Here is a 19,153-nt window from a genome sequence, read left to right as displayed (position 1 = left end):
TGTATGTATATATATATTAGGAAAACCAATAACTATGCAAAACGCTTGAACTAACTCCATGCATGCATAAAATGATAAAACAATGTAATAATAAGTAAATTAAACATTGTTTTAAGCTCTCATATTCTTCATGTTGGTGTGTGTTGTGTGTGGAGAGAGAGAGAGAGAGAGAGAGAGAGAGAGAGAAATGATTAATTAAATATTATCCTGGTAAGTGGAGAACAACCTTGATGTTATCTATTTCAGCTTAATAAATGTACGTGCATCTCGTATTATGTAAAATTCAGAGGTGCATTACCTTGCTTTTGTGAAAATGCACGATACTGAGGCATGTATCTCAGTCTGTCAATAACTCCTGAATTAGTCAAACGGCTTGATACTAATAGCGAGTACAGCTGTAAAATCAATGCTTCGTTTAAGGCTGCTTCAGAATGAAACAGAATATTTATCAAGAGAAGGAAATTCCTCCTCCATGTGAAGTAAACGACGTATACTTCTTTTTCATGTTATTCTTCTTTTTAATTCAACTGCAGTCTTGTTGTTTTCCATGTAGTTTTCTGACTGTCTTTTTATGTTTAAGTTATGAAAAATATATATAAAAGGTAAATAATAATTTACCTTTTATATGTATTTAGTGTTACTAAATAATAATTTAGTAACACTATCTACAATGTGTGAAGAGTTAATCTTAGTAGGTGTGAGCTTTTTTCATTAGACCTCAGAAATTAATTTTAAATATAAATATGCTACTTGCCTTTGAATGTGGTAGTTCTTTTCATGAAATTCTTTTAGTTATTTATTTCAGCCCTGAGGTTTTATAAAGAGAACTGTCCGTCATTCACAAAACCGCTTATGCTCATATATTTTCGTTCATGTCACTTTTGGTTTTGTATAACAGTAAAATTATTTAAAAATTCAAAAGATGCACTCAGTATTTTATTTTGGCCTGCCCTAGCCAGTCTAAATTTCGTTATTATTATAATTAGATAATATAAAACCTCTAGATAAGAATACCTTTACAAATTTTCAAAAAACTGTACCGTTAATTTTCCTCTTTCGACCCCATCAGCCCCACTGTATAACAGGGTCGGCTGCTCGAGTCAACTTTCTCCATCTGTACCGTTAATGGTGTAATGTAACATAGCTGTGCTTTGCAGTTTGTATCTTCTTTCTCAGCTATATACATAAAAATTTATGTATGTATGTGTGTGTGTATGTTCCAGCATAACTCTGACATGCATTGAGCAATTTCAACCAAACTTGGTATGCATATGACTTATCATCTAGAAAAGAATACTGTGGGGGTAAGACATCACTAACACCAAAGGGGGTGGGGGTGGGAAGGGCTTCCCTGAAACGGGCCTGTTCTGCCCGAAGACTTAGTAACTAAATGAACTCTACTTTAAACCTCATTTTGGTATACATTTAGCCTACTGTCTGGAAAAGAATACTGTGGGGGTAAGACATCACTAGCACCGAAGGGGTTGGGGGTGGGGGCGGGAGTGGGAAGGGCTTCCCTGAAACGGGCTGGTTTTGCTCATAGACTTAGTAATTAAATAAACTTTACTGGTTTATCACACCTCATTTCGGTATACATATGACCTACTATTTGGAAAAGAATACTGTGGCTGTAAGACATCATTGGCACCAAAGGGTGTGGGGGTGGGAAGGTGTTGACATGTAAAAGTAATCGAAAACGACAAATATTAGTGTCTAATCCATAGTTTTTGCGGTCACTGAGATGAATAGTGACACTCCCAATGCCCTGCAAGTCCAAGTTCAGCCCCGATAGGAAGTGGTGGTTAGAAGGGGTGAAAAATAAAATGTCAAAAATGTTGGGCAATGTAACAGGAAAGTGAGAGAGAGACTGAGAGGGAGAGGAAGTGAGAGAGTAGAGGGTGTTAGGGAAGAGAGAGAGAGAGGTTGTTAGGAAGGAGAAAGAGGGAAAAAGTGAGGGAGAGTTGAAGAGAGAGAGAGTTTATCAGTTGTCATTCAGTTTTCCCGGCCAGCGCCGTGTTGGTCAGCCAGTAATAAATAAGATTCTGAATAGAAGCATGTTAAAATAGTTTAGTATATAGAAATGAATTCACCTATGTTGAGACCTATATGGTTAGCAGTACGTCATTGCATTCCAGTGGATTATATACTCTGTAGTGAGTTGACTATGTTGGGTCGAAGGCATAGAAGAAAATGATTTGAGGCTAGCAACCTCAATAGAATTACTGAGAACTAAAAAATTAATTCCTTCCAAAGTTACCTTTCCATAAAGAAAAGTCCATTATTTACATACCTAAGCTGCTGAATTAGGGATGAGTCCCATGCGCAGAAAACTTTCACAGCATCAGCCAATTCATACAGTTTTACAGAAGACTCGGCATAAATCTCCTGATCACGCTGCACCATTCGTCTCTGCCTTGTGTACACTTTCCAACATTTTCATACCATTCATCCAGCCCTTTGTAGGTCTGTAACTCTTACTCCATGGATTTCTGAATTGTAGTCTTTTTGTCAGTTTGTCTTTCTACATGGCCGAATCATCTCAGAACACTGACCCATTCTTTCGCTTATGCTAATGCTGTCTTCATTCCTCTATGTATCTTCACGTTTTTCACCCGTTTTTTTGTCTTTTATTCGCATTTAGCATCCTCACTTCACTTCCACAGAGGCGAGTTGGTTCAACATATATATTCCAGCTTTGGTTAACACAGATATTCCGAGTTTCTTTCCAATCTTGTGCACACATCCTGCCTACCTTCCCAACTTTCCCTTTTTGTTACTTATCTCTTCAGTCGTTTTGACATTATGGGAAACTATTCACTCCAAATACACTCATGAATCTACTGCGTCCAATTTTCTGCCACCCATATCAACATTCGTTGCCCCATCTTCCATGTTACCACTTACCTTCATAAGGAACTTATGCTCACATTTTCTCTCAACTTTCTCCTCTCGCTATAACTTTCAAGCTCTCTCACTGTTTTATATTGTTTTTTTCTATATCACCAATTAGTACTGAACCATATGTAAATATCGACCATTCCACTCTCCATTCACGACCCATCTTTCAATCCCACAACTTTTCTGATACATGCACTGTCCTTTCTCTGATTTCTTACATCACTCCATCCTTAAAGATATTAAACTGCCACACATTTTCTTGTCCACACACTTCAACACATGCTTCACTTCCATCATAAAAACTTTTTATCCTCTTTTGAGAGGGTGACGCCGGTTCAGAGAGTTCAGCACTCTACTGTGCGCCTGGCCAATGATATATATAATCCATACACGATATCCATTGCTGTGTATAAAGTCAGTCTTTTTTCTTTATAACTATTACCTTCATAGTTTCATACTGAGACTAATTCGAATACCATATTTCTAGCTTCCTTTGTGAATGTTGTACTGTGCAGATGAGGACATCCCAGAAATTTCGTTAACAAGAAATAGAATACATTAAACGTCTTCTTGAACATTCCAACGAAATAAATCTCGTCTTCGCTAGGAAAGGAAGATTTATATCCAATCCCATATCCATACCACTTAAATTTCGAAATGACCGTATTCAAACATCTCCGGAACGTATACAAATATATTTTTAAAATGCTAAACCCTCTCTCTCTCTCTCTCTCTCTCTCTCTAGACGTATGGAATGCTATCTTTTCATTCTGAAGAGATATTAAAAGTGAGCTAATGCCTCTTAATATATCATTTTCAATCTCCTCCTATGGACTTTCCGTGTAAGGGTACAACTCTCAGAGACCCTAAAGAATATGAGGAGGGTTCTTAGAGACCATTGTGCAGTATACCTTTCGTTTTATTGCTTGATAAATTGATGTCTTTAACCGGCAGGGCATGGAGAGTAATACATATTCCTTCTTTCTTGTTATCACTTTTACCCTTGTTGTAGTTATTGCTGTTAGAATAATCTTTAACTACGGTATATTGCCCTATTATTACGGTTGCTCACTATAATTGTTCTATTTTTTCTTGTAAGATTGGTGTTATGTTTTCGTATCTTATTGTTGGCATTTTATTATTTATTGTGGAGTTAACATCATCACGATAACTACCATTTCTCCTTACTTTTATTCCTTATAATGTTAAGTATGGTAGTGTTTTCCAAATCAACAAAAGCCACTGACACGTACAGGTCATTTTTAAATTCCAAATGCTGCTGCACAATAGGCTTTAGCACAAAACATTAATCTGTGCAACCCATGCCTTTTCCAAACTAGTTTGTTAATCTTTAAGTATTTTCTCAATTCCTTACTCCAGCGTATTGAGAATAAGCATACTGGATATTTTTTTTGTATCATGGCTGTTACTTCCGGTTCTCAGTTATCATTCTTTGTTTCCTCATTCCATATTCTGAAAAGCAGTCTAGTTAGTATACGATGCGTCATTTCAGTTTCAGCTAAGTCATCTTTGCAAGATTCCATAATAACTAGGTGTTTTCCATTTCCCTAGTTCTCTATAATTGATTCTACTTCAAAAGCCGTGAATTTATTATAAGCACATTCAGGCCTTCGTCAGTTTCTGGTATATCTGTCAAATTATCCCCATATATCCTATATTCATTACCTCACGAAAGTGTTCTACCTAGCTTTGTCTCTCTTCCTCTGATAGTATTGTTTACCATACCTCTTTTTCTTTTCACCCATGGATATTTCACGAATAAGTTTGTTGGCTGCCATCTTATAGTGTTATGTTGTTCATTGGCTTCTTGATATATTTATCGCATATCTTTAATCCTTTAGTTTGACTAGGTAAATAAGGATCTGATTTCTTGTTTTCTTGTTGCTTTGCATAACGTGCCAGTAATAAACTTAGTGTCACCAAATGTAAACTGTAAGTGAAATCGTATTACGTCTGTTATAGTTAATAGCTCTTTTTATAAACAGGTGACAGCGAATTAAAGTTTGTACGTTAGTTTGTTTTCAAGCTTCTTTTCTTGTGTTAGGCTGTTAGAATTGTCAAATCAACACACTGTATGTTGTTAAACAACGTAAAGCGGTGAGCATTAACTAAAGAATTACTGAATTTTCCAAAGAAATTTAGGTATAACCAAGTGCTGTAACAAGTGTTTCCATCATTTCTCTCTAGTCCAGTGGAATTCAAGTTATTTTCTCCTCCATTCTCTGTATGCATTTCAACACTGCATATTCCGTGCGCTTCTCCCTTGAGAGAGAGAGTGTGTGTTTTGCTCGAGATTTAAGAGACAGAGAGGAAATGAGTAGGGAAAAGAGAAGTTGGAGAGGATGGGTGGAGGGTGGGGACGTTCTTTCGTAATTTTCAAGACGTGCAGAAATGAGCAATCAAAAAGCTTCTTCGTGTTCAGAGACTGTAACTATTTTCCTAACATAATTACAAGGGAGAAATATGGCTTTGTCTTACAGCCACCACCAACAAGCAAAGCTGCATATAATGGGAAATTATAAAATGAAAATTAAAGGAAAGTAGATTTATTTGTCTATTAACGTGACATCATAGCATGAAAAGTCAAGGATGCTGGGGAATTTTTATGTGCCAAGTTATTTCGATATTTACATAAATGAAAGACCACGAGGTCTAATAATGAGCGGTCGCGACGACAGATTGATTGATGAGTTGACAGATATCCGTCATTCAGTCAATCATGAAGAGTCTCTTAGTTTGGCAACACTCCAGTATTGGATGTAAATTTTACCCCTCATGGAGATAATGGCATACAGCTTTTATAGAGAAAAAAACTTCCATATTTCTTGGAAAAACGCCGAACTGATGGAACCATATCTCGTAAATTACCGATAAATCATGAAGTAATGAAACTCAAAATATATAAGGATAAAATATTGAGTAACGAAATGAGCCTTTACTTGAGAATATAATTCTAACAAATCGATATAAAAATTATAAAATATCAAATACAGACGCACTACAGAGAAATAGTGATAGATGGTTTTTCACAGGGGCCTACATGAACTAACAGCGATTTTAACGTTAACGCCTGACGAAAGTTTTTGTTGAGGAAACAACATTAGTTAAGAGTGCAATTGCCAGGTTCCCCTCCAGTTACACCTTTCAAACCTTACTGTCAGTTTCCGTTTCAGCGCTGAATGACTTCATAGGTCCCAGCGCTTGGCCTTTGGCCCAAATTCTGAATTCTACTCTATTCGGGGGTTCTTGAAATATATATAATGCTCATTAATTCATGAAAGAGGTGAAAAAGAAGGAAAAGAAGAAGGGAATAAATTAATGAAAAGCGAGAGCTGATTGTTCATACAGTCATCCTGGGAACGATTTACACTATAGTTCTAGTCCTCTCAGGGTCGGAATACAAGGTTCACATCCCTGCTATTTTGTACTTCTTAATAATTATGTGAATCATGAAAACGGTGATTTGGAGCTAAGTAGGTAGCAAAGCAGTATATTGATCCCCTGAAAACTGCTTATCGCCTCTTTGTTATCATTTGTTTCAGGCTCCTGTAGGTTAGATCATAATCAATTCACCGAATATCATTTTCTTTTATTGGATTCCTTAACTTAATTTTCTTGTATACAAGACCAGTATACTGTTGCTTCACGATGAAACGGGGTCTTGTATTTGACCGTATTTTATGATATACAAAAACTAACTCATGGAAGAGGATTACGACGGTAGCCAGGGCAAAGTAATGCAATGGAAATGAAATGGTAAATAACCATTATAAATATCGAATCAAGATATGCTGTCAAAACCAAACTTTAAATAACTTTAGCACAGTATCTAAGAATGACAACCAACACTTTCAATACAAATGAAAAGTATTAAACTCAGAACAGAGTGAAACAAAAATCATAGTATCAAAATGTAAAATAACACACATTCACATCTCCAAGATTATCATCCTCCTTGTAAGGATCTCAGTCTACTGCAAACAAAATTAGGGGTGTCGGTGGCATCACATAACTATACTCTTGAGCTCTCAATGTATGCGAACTGTGTTCCCCACGTATTGACTATGTGGGTTACCTTTAGGCTGCCGTAATTTTTACACTACAAGGGACTTAAGCTTACTTTTATCACAGAACACAGATTATTTTTCCTAAATTCATTTTCTTTCAGTTTCACGACCCCATAATCCCCACAGGGGGCTAGTGTCGTCAGTGCATCTCACGCAGTGCTTTGTAAGCATTACTTTAGGTTCTTTTCAGCGTCCCTTCGGACCCTAGCTGCAACCCCTTTCGTTCCTGCTGTTAAACCTCCTTTCTTATCTCTTTCTTCCATCTTACTTTCCACTCTCTCCTTACAGTTGCTTCATAGTGCAACTGCGAGGTTTTCCTCCTTTTACACCTTTAACGCCTCCTTTACTCTCATTTTCCCTTTGATCACTGATTGGTCTCATAGGTCCCAGCGCTTAGCCTTTGGCTTAAATTCTATATTCTAATTCCACGACCCCTAATGCTTTTACATATAGGTTACTGGTAGACTAAACCCGTCTCTGAACGGCTTTCATGCATCGTGTGGCATTCAGTAGGAAAACTTCTTTAGTGAACTGCATTTAGCCGTAATTATCTATATATAATTGATAAATTTTATTCATTAAAAAGAAAAAGAATTTTCTAAAGAAAGACTACGACCAACCTTTACCATATCTCCTCACACTTCTGTGCAGTGAAACAACGATCTGTGCACTATACGAATAAAAAAAAAATCACTAAATGCGTTGAGATTAAATACTGACATAAATGTCGGCTTCCGTTTGTTCCCCTATAAAACTGGAATCATAGAAGAGGCCCAGAACGGCATTAACGACCATTTGTCGTTAGATTTTAGGGTACTGACGTTGACTATCCGAGCGTTTTATGAGCAATAGTTTTGGGCCTTAATCCTTTGTTATGTAAGATTTTCAACGACTTCTAGTAAGTGAATGGCTTCTTACATTTTCAAGTAGGGTGAAGTTTGCACCATACTATTAGAAAATGATGTTTCTATTTGGTTGTGATATCAAAGTTGCAAATATGGTCAGTTATTCGAAAGAAAAGAATTTTGCTAATCTTGGGTACGTTAGAGATGATGTACTTCCGCTTGGTGATAAGGCTTTGGTGTGATGTGACGTTAGCATGTGTTTTAAAGATATTTAAAAGAATGTCATTTTGGAACCCAGGGTTGTGTTAGCCTAGTAGGGTTCTAAGCTTGGTGAAAAGGAGACTAGACGCATGACAGCTAACTTTCGTTTGTCCTAGAATAACGAACAACAACAAAAATGGTGTATGGAACAATTTTTTTACCATGTTTGAATAATACACACCTATCATACAAATATTAAAGTCTATTGATAACAGGACATCGTAAAATCAGTAGTCCCTGTTTTGTACTGCAAAGTAACGAGTAGCCACACTTAGTATTGTTATGATAAATCAGCGTCATAGTAGTATTAGATATGAAATATATAAAGTATGAACATGCATACAGTTTACAGAATAGTCAAAACTACCAAGGTATAAAAGCGGAGGAGAAATTGTTTATTATTCTAAGTAAATTTTGAAGGATCTTTATACAATTGCTTAGCTGGTGAGAGAATTGTGCGCTTTCTGTTCAGGAGACGTCCAGGGCATTATTTCCAGAAGGCCTCAGGTCTCTGGTGAAAAGATGAGTGATCCCCCCAAGTTCAAAAACTTTCTGGAACTGCAATTCCTGTTTCATTATGCTGAAATAACAATGGATAAGCCTCTGATTTATTGAGTCTGTGGGAGCCGATATGGCAAACAACATAATGATTTATGCTTGGCAGTTCTGGAAATGGAGGGCCGATATTTTTAGTCATTCATTACAGTGAAATGGCAGTATATAGACTTTGATGCCCCTCCACAGCTATGTCAGTATTTATATTAAATATCAAGAGACTATTTTTGGTATGACTTCGTGTCACAAAATATTTGTAATTTGTGTCATATTGTAAAGGTAATTATTTATCTAAGAAGTTACGGCTTTGTCGTAAAGTGATTCTGGCTTCATTTTTTTAATTAGTTACAGAAGTGAACGGTCTAGTCAAAACAAAATTTAGAAACTACAGATAGAAGTGAGCAATGCACCAGTTATTGCAGACCAGCGGGTATTCTTAGCACCATCGTCATTGGCAATTATGGATAGGAAAATCTCCTTTGCATCTGCAACGGTTCAAACGATGATATTACTTAAACATCCTCGGGAAAGCAAATGTAAACTACGGTAATTACAGGTTTCAAAAAAATTTTACTTTGGAGCTTCAGTTGTTTTGAAACTTGATTGCTTCTTCGATCACTGGTAATGGTCGTAAATAACGGATTATGGACGAAGGAAAATGGTTCGAGAAAAAAAGTTTGTCATGTTCCGGATTTTGGATTCGAATATTTGTTAGTATGCGTTTTTTATGTGGCGTTTAATGCGTTTTCCCAATAGCTATATGTGTGTGAATAATGGCACTGTTTATTCTTTATTCATATAAAGACAATAGCGAATTTCATAGAGAAACCGCCTCTGACAGCATGTATAATAATAATAATAATAATAATAATAATAATAATAATAATAATAATAATAATAATAATAATTCTGGTCCCTAGGTACTTATGTTTATGTTTATATATAGTTATATATATGTGTTTGTGTGTATGTATGTAATAAATACGTACACACACGCACACACACAGAGAGAGAGAGAGAGAGAGAGAGAGATAAAAGGAAAGAAAGTTCTTTTATACGAAAGTCCATCGGGAAGATGGAAACGAGAATAAAAGTTCATAACCATAAAAATCAAAGTGACGCGAATACAGTTATTGTAATTTGAGGTCATGTCCCCGGGAGGCAGCAGTGCGGCTGTAACAGACCTAGCGCTTTATATTTACAATGTAGACGTCCCGGATGTACTCCTAAGTGGCCTTAGTGGTTTTGAAGGGAATGGAATACTAGGGAAGGGGAGAAAATGGAAAGAATGATCCTGAGGCGCAAATAAGACATGGAAATAGCTGATGATGGCAGTCATTGAGAAAATTGACATGATGGTGGTGATTTGGATCTATAGAGTTCAAAAAGTGAGTATAAAGCAGGATCATTAAAATTAGTAAAAATTGTTGAAGATCGTGGGGGAAGGAGACGGGAAAGGAATACAAGGAAGTTATTAAAACCGAAGTGGAGAAAAGGATAGGAAATTAAATATCATTAATGTACCATGAATCTTTTATAAAATGTTCCGACTCCCACGCCATGAATTATTAATATGGAACAGAAGGAAAGGGAGCACAGAGTGGTCATGTGATTATATAGAGAAAAGGATTTCTAATGGGATATTACTGACATCGATAAAACGGTAGAGTGATAGCCGCATACTTACAAACGTACAAAGACACTGGGACATGTTAGACAGGAAGATAACTTATAAGTTTATTTATAATGAGTCGTTCACAAATAGCATATCATGGTTCGATTCAATACCTTGTTTTACAGAGAAATACAGTGGTATTACGTAGCAATTAAGTAAGCACATGTAAAAGTGACGTGAATAGTACTACTACCTCATCTTCTCCCACACTCATAACCCCGTAAGAGTACACTGCATACAGTGTGCCTTAAGCGGTGAACTGTAAACGGCGCAAAAGGTTATTCGCTGAATTTTTTCTGTACCCAGGTGCATTGCTTCTTACCTTTTACCTGTTCATCTCTTCCCTCTGGTATCTTCTCACCTGTGCAGGCTCCTCTTAACTTCGCCTGGTTCTAAGTTTCGCCACTAAAGAACCAAACCATTGGACGGACCTTTTTGGAAGTCTAAACATGTGACTGGATGATCTGATTCAACTAAGTTGCAAAACTAGAACGGTGTTTGGAGAAGTCTCCAGTGCAGGGGTGTGTTTGATAGAAATCATTGCGCTTTGTTTATGCTCGTGATCTTTGGATTTAATTAGAATTAGACTTACCTCCTCTTGATTTGTCAAGATTCGAAAGCTTCATATCTTTTTTCCTAAAATTCATTGTCAAGCAAAGTTGGCGTGACACTTTCATCAAAAGTTTTTTTCACTGATTTAGATGAGAGACCTGATGATCAAGCCTATAAGGTGAATTTTTGACTCACTTCAGTCGCTTAAAAATAACGAATTCCACTTGGTACTGTGTTAGCTTTTTCTTTCATGTATATTGATTTGTCTTTCATTTACATATATATATATATATATATATATATATATATAATATATTGATAACCTATAATATATCTTTATATATGAGTTATATTTTCCAAGAAACCTGGCATGGTTTTCTTCTTGTGATTGTAAAATGGTACAGCATTTGATTTCAAACGTTGATTCTGCTGCTCTCATGACCTCTTGTTTAAGATTTTTTGTAACATGAATTTCCAGTGTGTATATTTGTTCCTTTGTTTTAGTTCTAGTTTAAAACTAAAATGCAGTCTGCCACTAAATTTAACATTGCCATGAGCCTGTTTACATATTTCACATCTGTATATTCCTTCTTACATGCTCCAAGATAGAATAGATATACGTATGATTACAGACGAGTCTGACTGATCCTGAAAGCTGACTTAAAGGAAAGTGCCGTAGGGTAATTTAAAAGAAAATTCACCCTTTTGAAAAGCTATTAATATTAAGTGTGCAAATTTGTAATGGAAAAAAATCTCTCTCTCTCTCTCTCTCTCTCTCTCTCTCTCTCTCTCTCTCTCCTTTTCTTTGTGCGACAAGTCCAAATGGGGTTATAGCTGCCCCTCCCAAACTTCATTTTCCTTTGATGAGTCGTCGCCTTTGCCTTTTAGACTTAACTTCGGTGGACTCATGAATTAAACATGTCTATTTGTCGTTTGTTGTATGAAGCCTGTGTTTGTGGGTGTTTGTGTGCACAAGTTAGCCTTTGGAGTGACTTTTTTGGAGATGAATTTGCCGACAATGTTATTTCTCTCTCATACGTTATTCATGCGTGGTGGTTGCTTGAACTTGCTAATTATCTTTCTCGTCTATTTTTGCGAGATTATTGAGATTCGCCTACGTCTCGTATTCCAGCTGTAATAATAATAATAATAATAATAATAATAATAATAATAATAATAATAATAATAATAATAATAATAATAATAATAAGAAAGAAGAAGAAGAAGACCCATTACTTGCAATTTTTCATTTCTGTTTTGTTCTTGTTATGCACAGATTTTGTCGATAGATCCTGCTGACGTCTTCAGAGTGTACTGAAGTTGGTAGCAGTACTTCGTAAATTGTTCATTAGAAAAATGTGTATATAAAAAGATGAAAATAGAAACAAAATTTCAGCCAATGGGTCTATTTCTTCCATGATCTATTTGAACAGGGAGTTCGTCGACTTTTTGTCAGTGACAATAATAATAATAATAATAATAATAATAATAATAATAATAATAATAATAATAATAAATGTAAATATTATGATTGTCGGGAAGAAGTTCTTAGGAAAAAATATTTAATGCAGCTTTTTCCTCTGGCATACTTAAATTAAACGGGGGATTGAAAATAAAAGTATATTTCACTAAGTTTTAAACGGTTCTGTGCACATTTTTCAAGGTTGTATTCCTTAAATAAGTTTATGATTGTCAAAACAAATGACCTTGCATAGATGCTGCAGGGATGATCAGCTATCATAGTCTTTTTCAAAGACTATGGACTTTATTTTTATAATAGCCTGTTGTTTCGTACTTAAAAATCATTTAGCCAAAAATACTTCAGTAGCAACTGATTATCAAACGGTGTCGTAGAAAGTTTGGGCAGCACCTGCTAACAAGATATTTATTAATTACGGGAAAGTGTATAAGAATCTGAAGGCTTACGGTTTCTCTCTCTCTCTCTCTCTCTCTCTCTCTCTATCTCTTCTCTCTCTCTATCTCTCTCTCTCTCTCTCTCTCTCTGTATATATATATATATATATATATATATAGTATATATATATATATATATATGTATATATATATATATCATATATAATATATATATCATCACTGAATACACTGTACCATTAAAATAACACCACTAAAGGGAATTATCAACAAGTGTATCTACCATCTATCTGTCTATCTACTTATCTAACTATCTATCTATCTATCTGTCTATTTATATATTTATATATATATATATATATATATATATACATACATATGTATACACCATTAATATCGAATACACTAAATCATAAGAATAACTTAACCACAAGGGAATTATGTATGAATAGAGTGCCTACCGCGTTAATTCACGCATGTTGATCTCATTCCTGTCGAATTCAGGCTCTGTACTTAGAAAGAAAGAAAATAAACCCATCACCAGCTAGATAATTCAGTGCTTAGTTTGTTAGAGCGGTTTTATACTTGCAGGCTAATTCTGTCACTAAATTTACACAACATTTTTGTATTCATAAATATTAAGCTACTAATAACCCATTAATATAGAATTCATTGCCTTGAGAATAACTCAACCTTAAAGGTAAATGTAAATGGTAACTGCACATACCTTTCCAGGATGACTAATTGCATAAGTCAGTGTTACCCATGTCAACCCAAAAAGGTATAAATTCCAATCCTGGGAGAGGTAAGTGCATTATATATATATACATATATATGTATGTATATATATATGTGTGTGTATATACAGTATATGTATATGTGATAAGAGAGTTAGCTATTGTATAATGCGTCTTATGAATAGTAAAAATTATTTTTGTAAACATGTGGCTAATCGAATTACAAGGTGTGAAAACTTTAAAACATGAGATGAGTTTTCAGTAATTATGAACAACTAATGGTTCGGCAAAGAAGTAATGCATTTTATTTAGATTAAATAGAATGTTGTACGAACAAAAACCAGTTTCCTCAGATTTAATCTTCTAGAGTTATATAAATGCTCTCTGAGTATGTCGTTAATATATAGGTGTAAGACTTTTACCTAACCTCGTTTCTTTTTATAACGTAATATACATATATATTTGTTACGCATCGAAGACATAAATGCCTCAAAAATGTGAGTAATTTGGCAAAAACTAATTATAAAATATTTTAATACAAACTGGAGATTTGTTACTTACAGATAAAATAATATCGGAGGGGCTAAAATCACTGACACGAATGAAAATGTCCGAATTACCTATTCGACTGAAAATTCTACTTCCATATTTCCAATCCATAGAATTCTGGAGCTCTGGATAACATTGGTTTATAGAAATAAGAAAGGCAAGTTGGATAATGGCTGCTGTATGTGATGCACTAATTTTTTCTCCCAGACTTTTAACCATACAGAAGTGTCTTTAGGTATTGTTATTAACATTAGTAGTAGTGTAAGGTAGTACTAGCAGTAGTAGTTGTATCTTTCACTCTTCTCTCGGATTTTGATGAAACTTGGTACCTCAGCGTTGGGAGAGTACTTTCCACAAAATATTTGTTGCTTTGACTTGGTTTTTACAGCCGCAGGTAAGTTCACATTTTTTCTTAACAATGCCACGGGTCAGTTAAAGACCAAATATTCATAGTTGTTTCTCAAGATTTCAGAAAATATGGTAACTGCATGTCTGCGGTCTTTAAAATCTTTGTTAGAACTTAAAATTGTTTAGTTCTGAGAGTGAAACAGCAGTTTGCTAAAATTTCTTTTCTCTTTATCTACTCAGAAACCATTCAAATATTAAGATCACTTCTGTTATCTTTGATTGTTAATTTTATAATGGAAGTATTCCTAGAATAAATTTTATGATGCACTGATTATATTGAGCACAACTTCATTCTGTAATAGCGTGTTGAATGGTAACATCTGTTCGTCCGAACAGATACAGGTGAAATATAATTTTCATTGTTTTATCAACTTTGTAAGTAACGATTTCTTATAATCTCTGGAGAACATATGGTAGACTGAAACAGGGAACATTAAGCAGATGGCTGATATATCAGGCTTTGTTTTTCGTTCTCCTATATTTTCTTGTTTATGCGCATAATTTTTCGGTGTAAAACTTTATGGAATCTCTTGACAACATACGGTAAGAAAAGAAAGGAAGCTCAGGTAGACGAAAGAGCTGCGTTTTTACTTCTGCCGCTGTTTTTTAATTGAAGCAAATGAATTTAGCAACTCTGAATATTCTATGTTATGCATTTTCATTTGGCTGTTAAATCACGTTATCATCTGTTATTTCTTAATGTTTTCTCAGATAGGTGTGTCTTCCTTTTTCTTCCCAAGCAAAAGGGTTCGGTAAATTAATCTAAACATTTCATTTATAATTACTGCACTTAATATAAAATAATGTAATGATGATTATTATAAAAAATATTCTGTTCATGATATATGTTTAATTGCACTTTATATGACACTTAAGGGACAATTACCATAAAATACCTTGTAACGTTTTGAATTTTTTATCATACCTTGCATTATACCCTTTGGCCGTTATGTTACTGCTGTGGAAACACACCTATTATTTCATGTACTAGTAAAATTACGCTTTCTCAGAAGTCACCGTCAAGTGATTACGGAAAAGAATAATAATAAAGATTTTTCCACTTGCAGGTTTAACGTCAGCTCAGGCTCAAATGGCAAGATTCAGCGGAAAAATTGGCAATGTGACAGTAACAGCAGGTCGAGATGCGTCTCTGTCCTGTACAGTTGAGAACCTTGGGGATCACAAGGTTAGTTTTGAAGTGTTCACCCATTAGTTTGTATTTGATTACGAATGATTGCACCTCTGTTTTGTCAAGGTTGTATCGAGGGATTTAGTGTTTTATCTTCTACTTCATAATCATTGCCTCCAACGCCGTGGGGCGCAAAGGGCCTCTGAAATCCTGCTACTTAAGTCTTTCATATGCTTTCACTTTCACACATCTCCACTCATCTACAGCCTTTCGTCTTCCAACTGTTCTGGTGCCCACGCATCATTTATTATTTTCCCCCTGCTATCTTTTAAAATGGCTATTATCTATAAATACTACGATAATCACGATGTAATTGTAAATATATCTGTATATAGGGAAATGTCTGCTTATGAAAAATCTAGGATGATTATTTTCATTAATGAAAAGAACTGGGATGAAACGCTAATTTATATGTCTAGCGTCCTCGAGAAATAATAACTGGGTTCATATCTCTAATGGTGTACGCTATAAAAAAATCGGAATAGAGTAATTATAGACATTAACCCATTTGAATAAACGCACTCTATGTCACTACTTGTCATATTTCTTGATTGGTAGAGCTTCCACGCTGCGCCTGTAAGAAAATATGGGTTAAAATGCCACATGTTCATGGTAGAGTTGTTGACTGTAGAGCATGGTTTCCTAATTATTCCCAAAAGGATTATAAATGCTAATTCCGTAAATTGGTAAGTATATTGTATATTTTGGGGGAATTTATTATAACTCCTATGGGGCTGACCCTACATTTGGTTGTCTGAGAGGATTTTTTTGGCTTTAATCGATCAAATTGAAAATATAAGTACAACTGTGTTCTTTTCGTAGCCAAGCGAATGATAGTTTAGGTCCGGTTACCTCCGCAGGTCATCTCTAATTTTTTTCGGTTCAGTTTTACATGCTGAAAATGAGCCTGTTGAAATTCATTGATGTACTAGACATAGTTTTAACAGATCTTTCTGTCATAGCTGAGGCCAGTGTCTGTTGGTTTACCGACACTTCTTAGTTGATTAATACAAACCTTATACTGATATTGAAGGGCCTTATACTGATATTGAAGGAACTATGCTAAATTATCGAGCCAAATGGGGTAAGATAGAGATTCCAGATATAAACGTCAAAAATGAATGCCCTTCATTAGTCTCTGCTTTTATATTTTATTTGAATATATTTTGCTATTGCAGATGCTATCCTTTTAACTTGCTCCAAAAGAGTGTTTGCATTTTGTTAATAAGAATGTCATAAATGTTAGACAGACGTCAAAGATTTTTCCTTTCCATGTGAAAACATGCAAGGGTCTCTAATCATTAACAACTAAATACATGTACATGAATTTTAATGGGATTTTTTACTTTTCTTGATTGCGCAGGACTTGCTACGAAACTTTAACTTAGAAAAATTATTAGCAGCGTTAAATGACACCAAATGAATATACGTGAAACTACCTACTTTGTTCCTTGATAAAAGACAACAGCGGAGATAATAATGTTAATATAAGTGATGAATACAGTAAACTAAACTCGAGTGAAGCATGTGCTTTTCCAGTGGAATAAAAAGGCAGGTTTTTTGGGAAAGATAAATGTTTTTGTCCTTAGAGGTGTTTTAGAGATAAATAGTAGCGCAAATTTTTTGCCATCTGCGTGCAGCTCACAGATTTGCACTCCCAGACAGAGAGCATCAAAGTTCACCCAAAATAACCTCAAAGCAAAGGCTCAAGCCGATAAAAGTTGCTTGTAGTCTGATTTGCATGTGTTCAAGCTTTGCCAAGACCTAAGAGGGTTCTCTCTCTCTCTCTCTCTCTCTCTCTCTCTCTCTCTCTCTCTCTCTCTCTCTCTCTCTCTCTCTCTCTCTCTCCCTTTTCCCTATGCCTTTCTGTTTGTTCGTCCGTTTTGTAAAGCATGGGAATTTTTTTATGTGAATAATGAATGAGAATATGGTTATATTCTGAACTTAATTAATTATGAAGTAATCTTTTACATTTTTCATATCAGCATGCTTAATTGAAAGCATGTTTAAGCTAAGAGAAATTGAAAGTTACATTTCTAATAAAAAAATATCTTGAACATGATTCATTATATCAGTTGCACTTATTTCAAAGTGAGAAAGAGGGACTATTTTACCAATAACAAGACAATAAAAACCGACGCAGCTTACTTTCTTTATCAAGGAAGGTTGCGCCAGATTTCGGTCATTATAATCTAAGTGCTCTTGGCTTCCAATGACGATCAATGTTTGCCATATTGAGAGACAACTAGTTTCTTTCGACACGTAAATTCTCATATGAATTGATAGGTTCTTCATTCTCGCTATTATTCCCTAACCAAGAACAGTGCCATGTAGGAAAAATTCCCAGTTGATGGGATCAGGGACCACATTTCTCCCAATGGTATTTTTATTATCCCATCTTTGACCTCGTATAAAGGGCCCCATAGACGTTACGACCGGCGGATCAGGTTCCGTTCTAACTCCGGTATCCGCGTAGCCCAGAGACGTTCGGATTCACTTCAGTTTGCCGAAACTTGGTCGAGGGAAGACGTGTCAACTCCGCTCAGTGATGACGCTATAGACTGCGCTCTTGCAGCAGAAATTGGAAATCCCCGGCGAAAAAGGAGAACCTGGATTAAAGTGGTTGAAGAAGAGCAATGAATTATCTCACGCTTGTTTATTTAATGAATTGAAACTTTACCCTGGTGACTGGTTTAATTATCAAGATGAACAAGAGCACCAACATGGAATAATTATACAGGAATGGCATAAATAGTTTAGGCCAAAGGCCAAGCATTGGGACCTATGAGGCCATTCAGCACTGGAAAGGAAATTGAGAGTAAGTAGGTTTGAAAGGTGTAACAGGAGAAAAACCTCGTAATTGCACTATGAAATAATGGTTAGGAGATGGCTGATAGCATGATGGAAGAAAGATATTATGAACTGAGGTACAGTAAAAACTAATGAAAGGGGTTGTAGCTACGGACCGAACGGCGCCACACTAGTCGTTCCTTGGGGCATATAATCCCAGAGACATGTAAAGCAATAATTCAAGTTATGCAACACGAGTTTACAAAGGTGAAAAAGTAACTATGTTGTATACACAGCATTTTGCATAGTCTATGGTATATAGTCTAGTATACAGCAGGTCTATGATCCGTTAAAGCAAAATAAGCCCTTAAACCTACATTTCAGCTGGCAAGAGAGTAGAATGTTCAACTTTTTGAATAAAATTTTTGATTTATACAAGGAAAATTGAAATATTATTGAAAATATTATTATCGTAAACTTTTATTTTTGGTACGAAAAATAACAATGTAATTCAGTACTATTGTTTAAATTACATTGTTATTTTCCGTACAAAAAAATTAAAGTATGTGATAATATTTTCAATATTTCAATTTTCCTTGTATAAATTAGAAATTTTGTGTACAAAAAGTCTCTGGGATTATATGCCCCAAGAACGACTAGTGGCGCGCCAGTAAAGCGAACAGCAACCTCTTGGTAAAAGATATTGGTTGTCTCGTACAAGTGTGCTTTTATTT

General features: G+C 35.2%; 1 protein-coding gene across 3 annotated transcripts in view; it reads left to right on the top strand.

The window, feature by feature from the left end:
• Positions 1-19,153, top strand: part of LOC136835393 (lachesin-like) — a 570,016-nt gene that overhangs the window by 511,003 nt on the left and 39,860 nt on the right. For all 3 annotated transcript variants that reach the window (XR_010852124.1, XM_067098880.1, XM_067098879.1), the window contains one exon: positions 15,508-15,626. Coding sequence is in view for 2 of the 3 variants with exons in the window: in XM_067098879.1 (XP_066954980.1) it covers positions 15,508-15,626 (119 nt within the window). In the remaining variant the exon portion in view is untranslated. The remainder of the gene's footprint in view (positions 1-15,507; positions 15,627-19,153) is intronic.

Source organism: Macrobrachium rosenbergii, chromosome 55, assembly GCF_040412425.1.
Source record: "Macrobrachium rosenbergii isolate ZJJX-2024 chromosome 55, ASM4041242v1, whole genome shotgun sequence".
Taxonomy (NCBI): domain Eukaryota; kingdom Metazoa; phylum Arthropoda; class Malacostraca; order Decapoda; family Palaemonidae; genus Macrobrachium; species Macrobrachium rosenbergii.
This window is presented reverse-complemented; position numbering and strand designations above follow the sequence as displayed.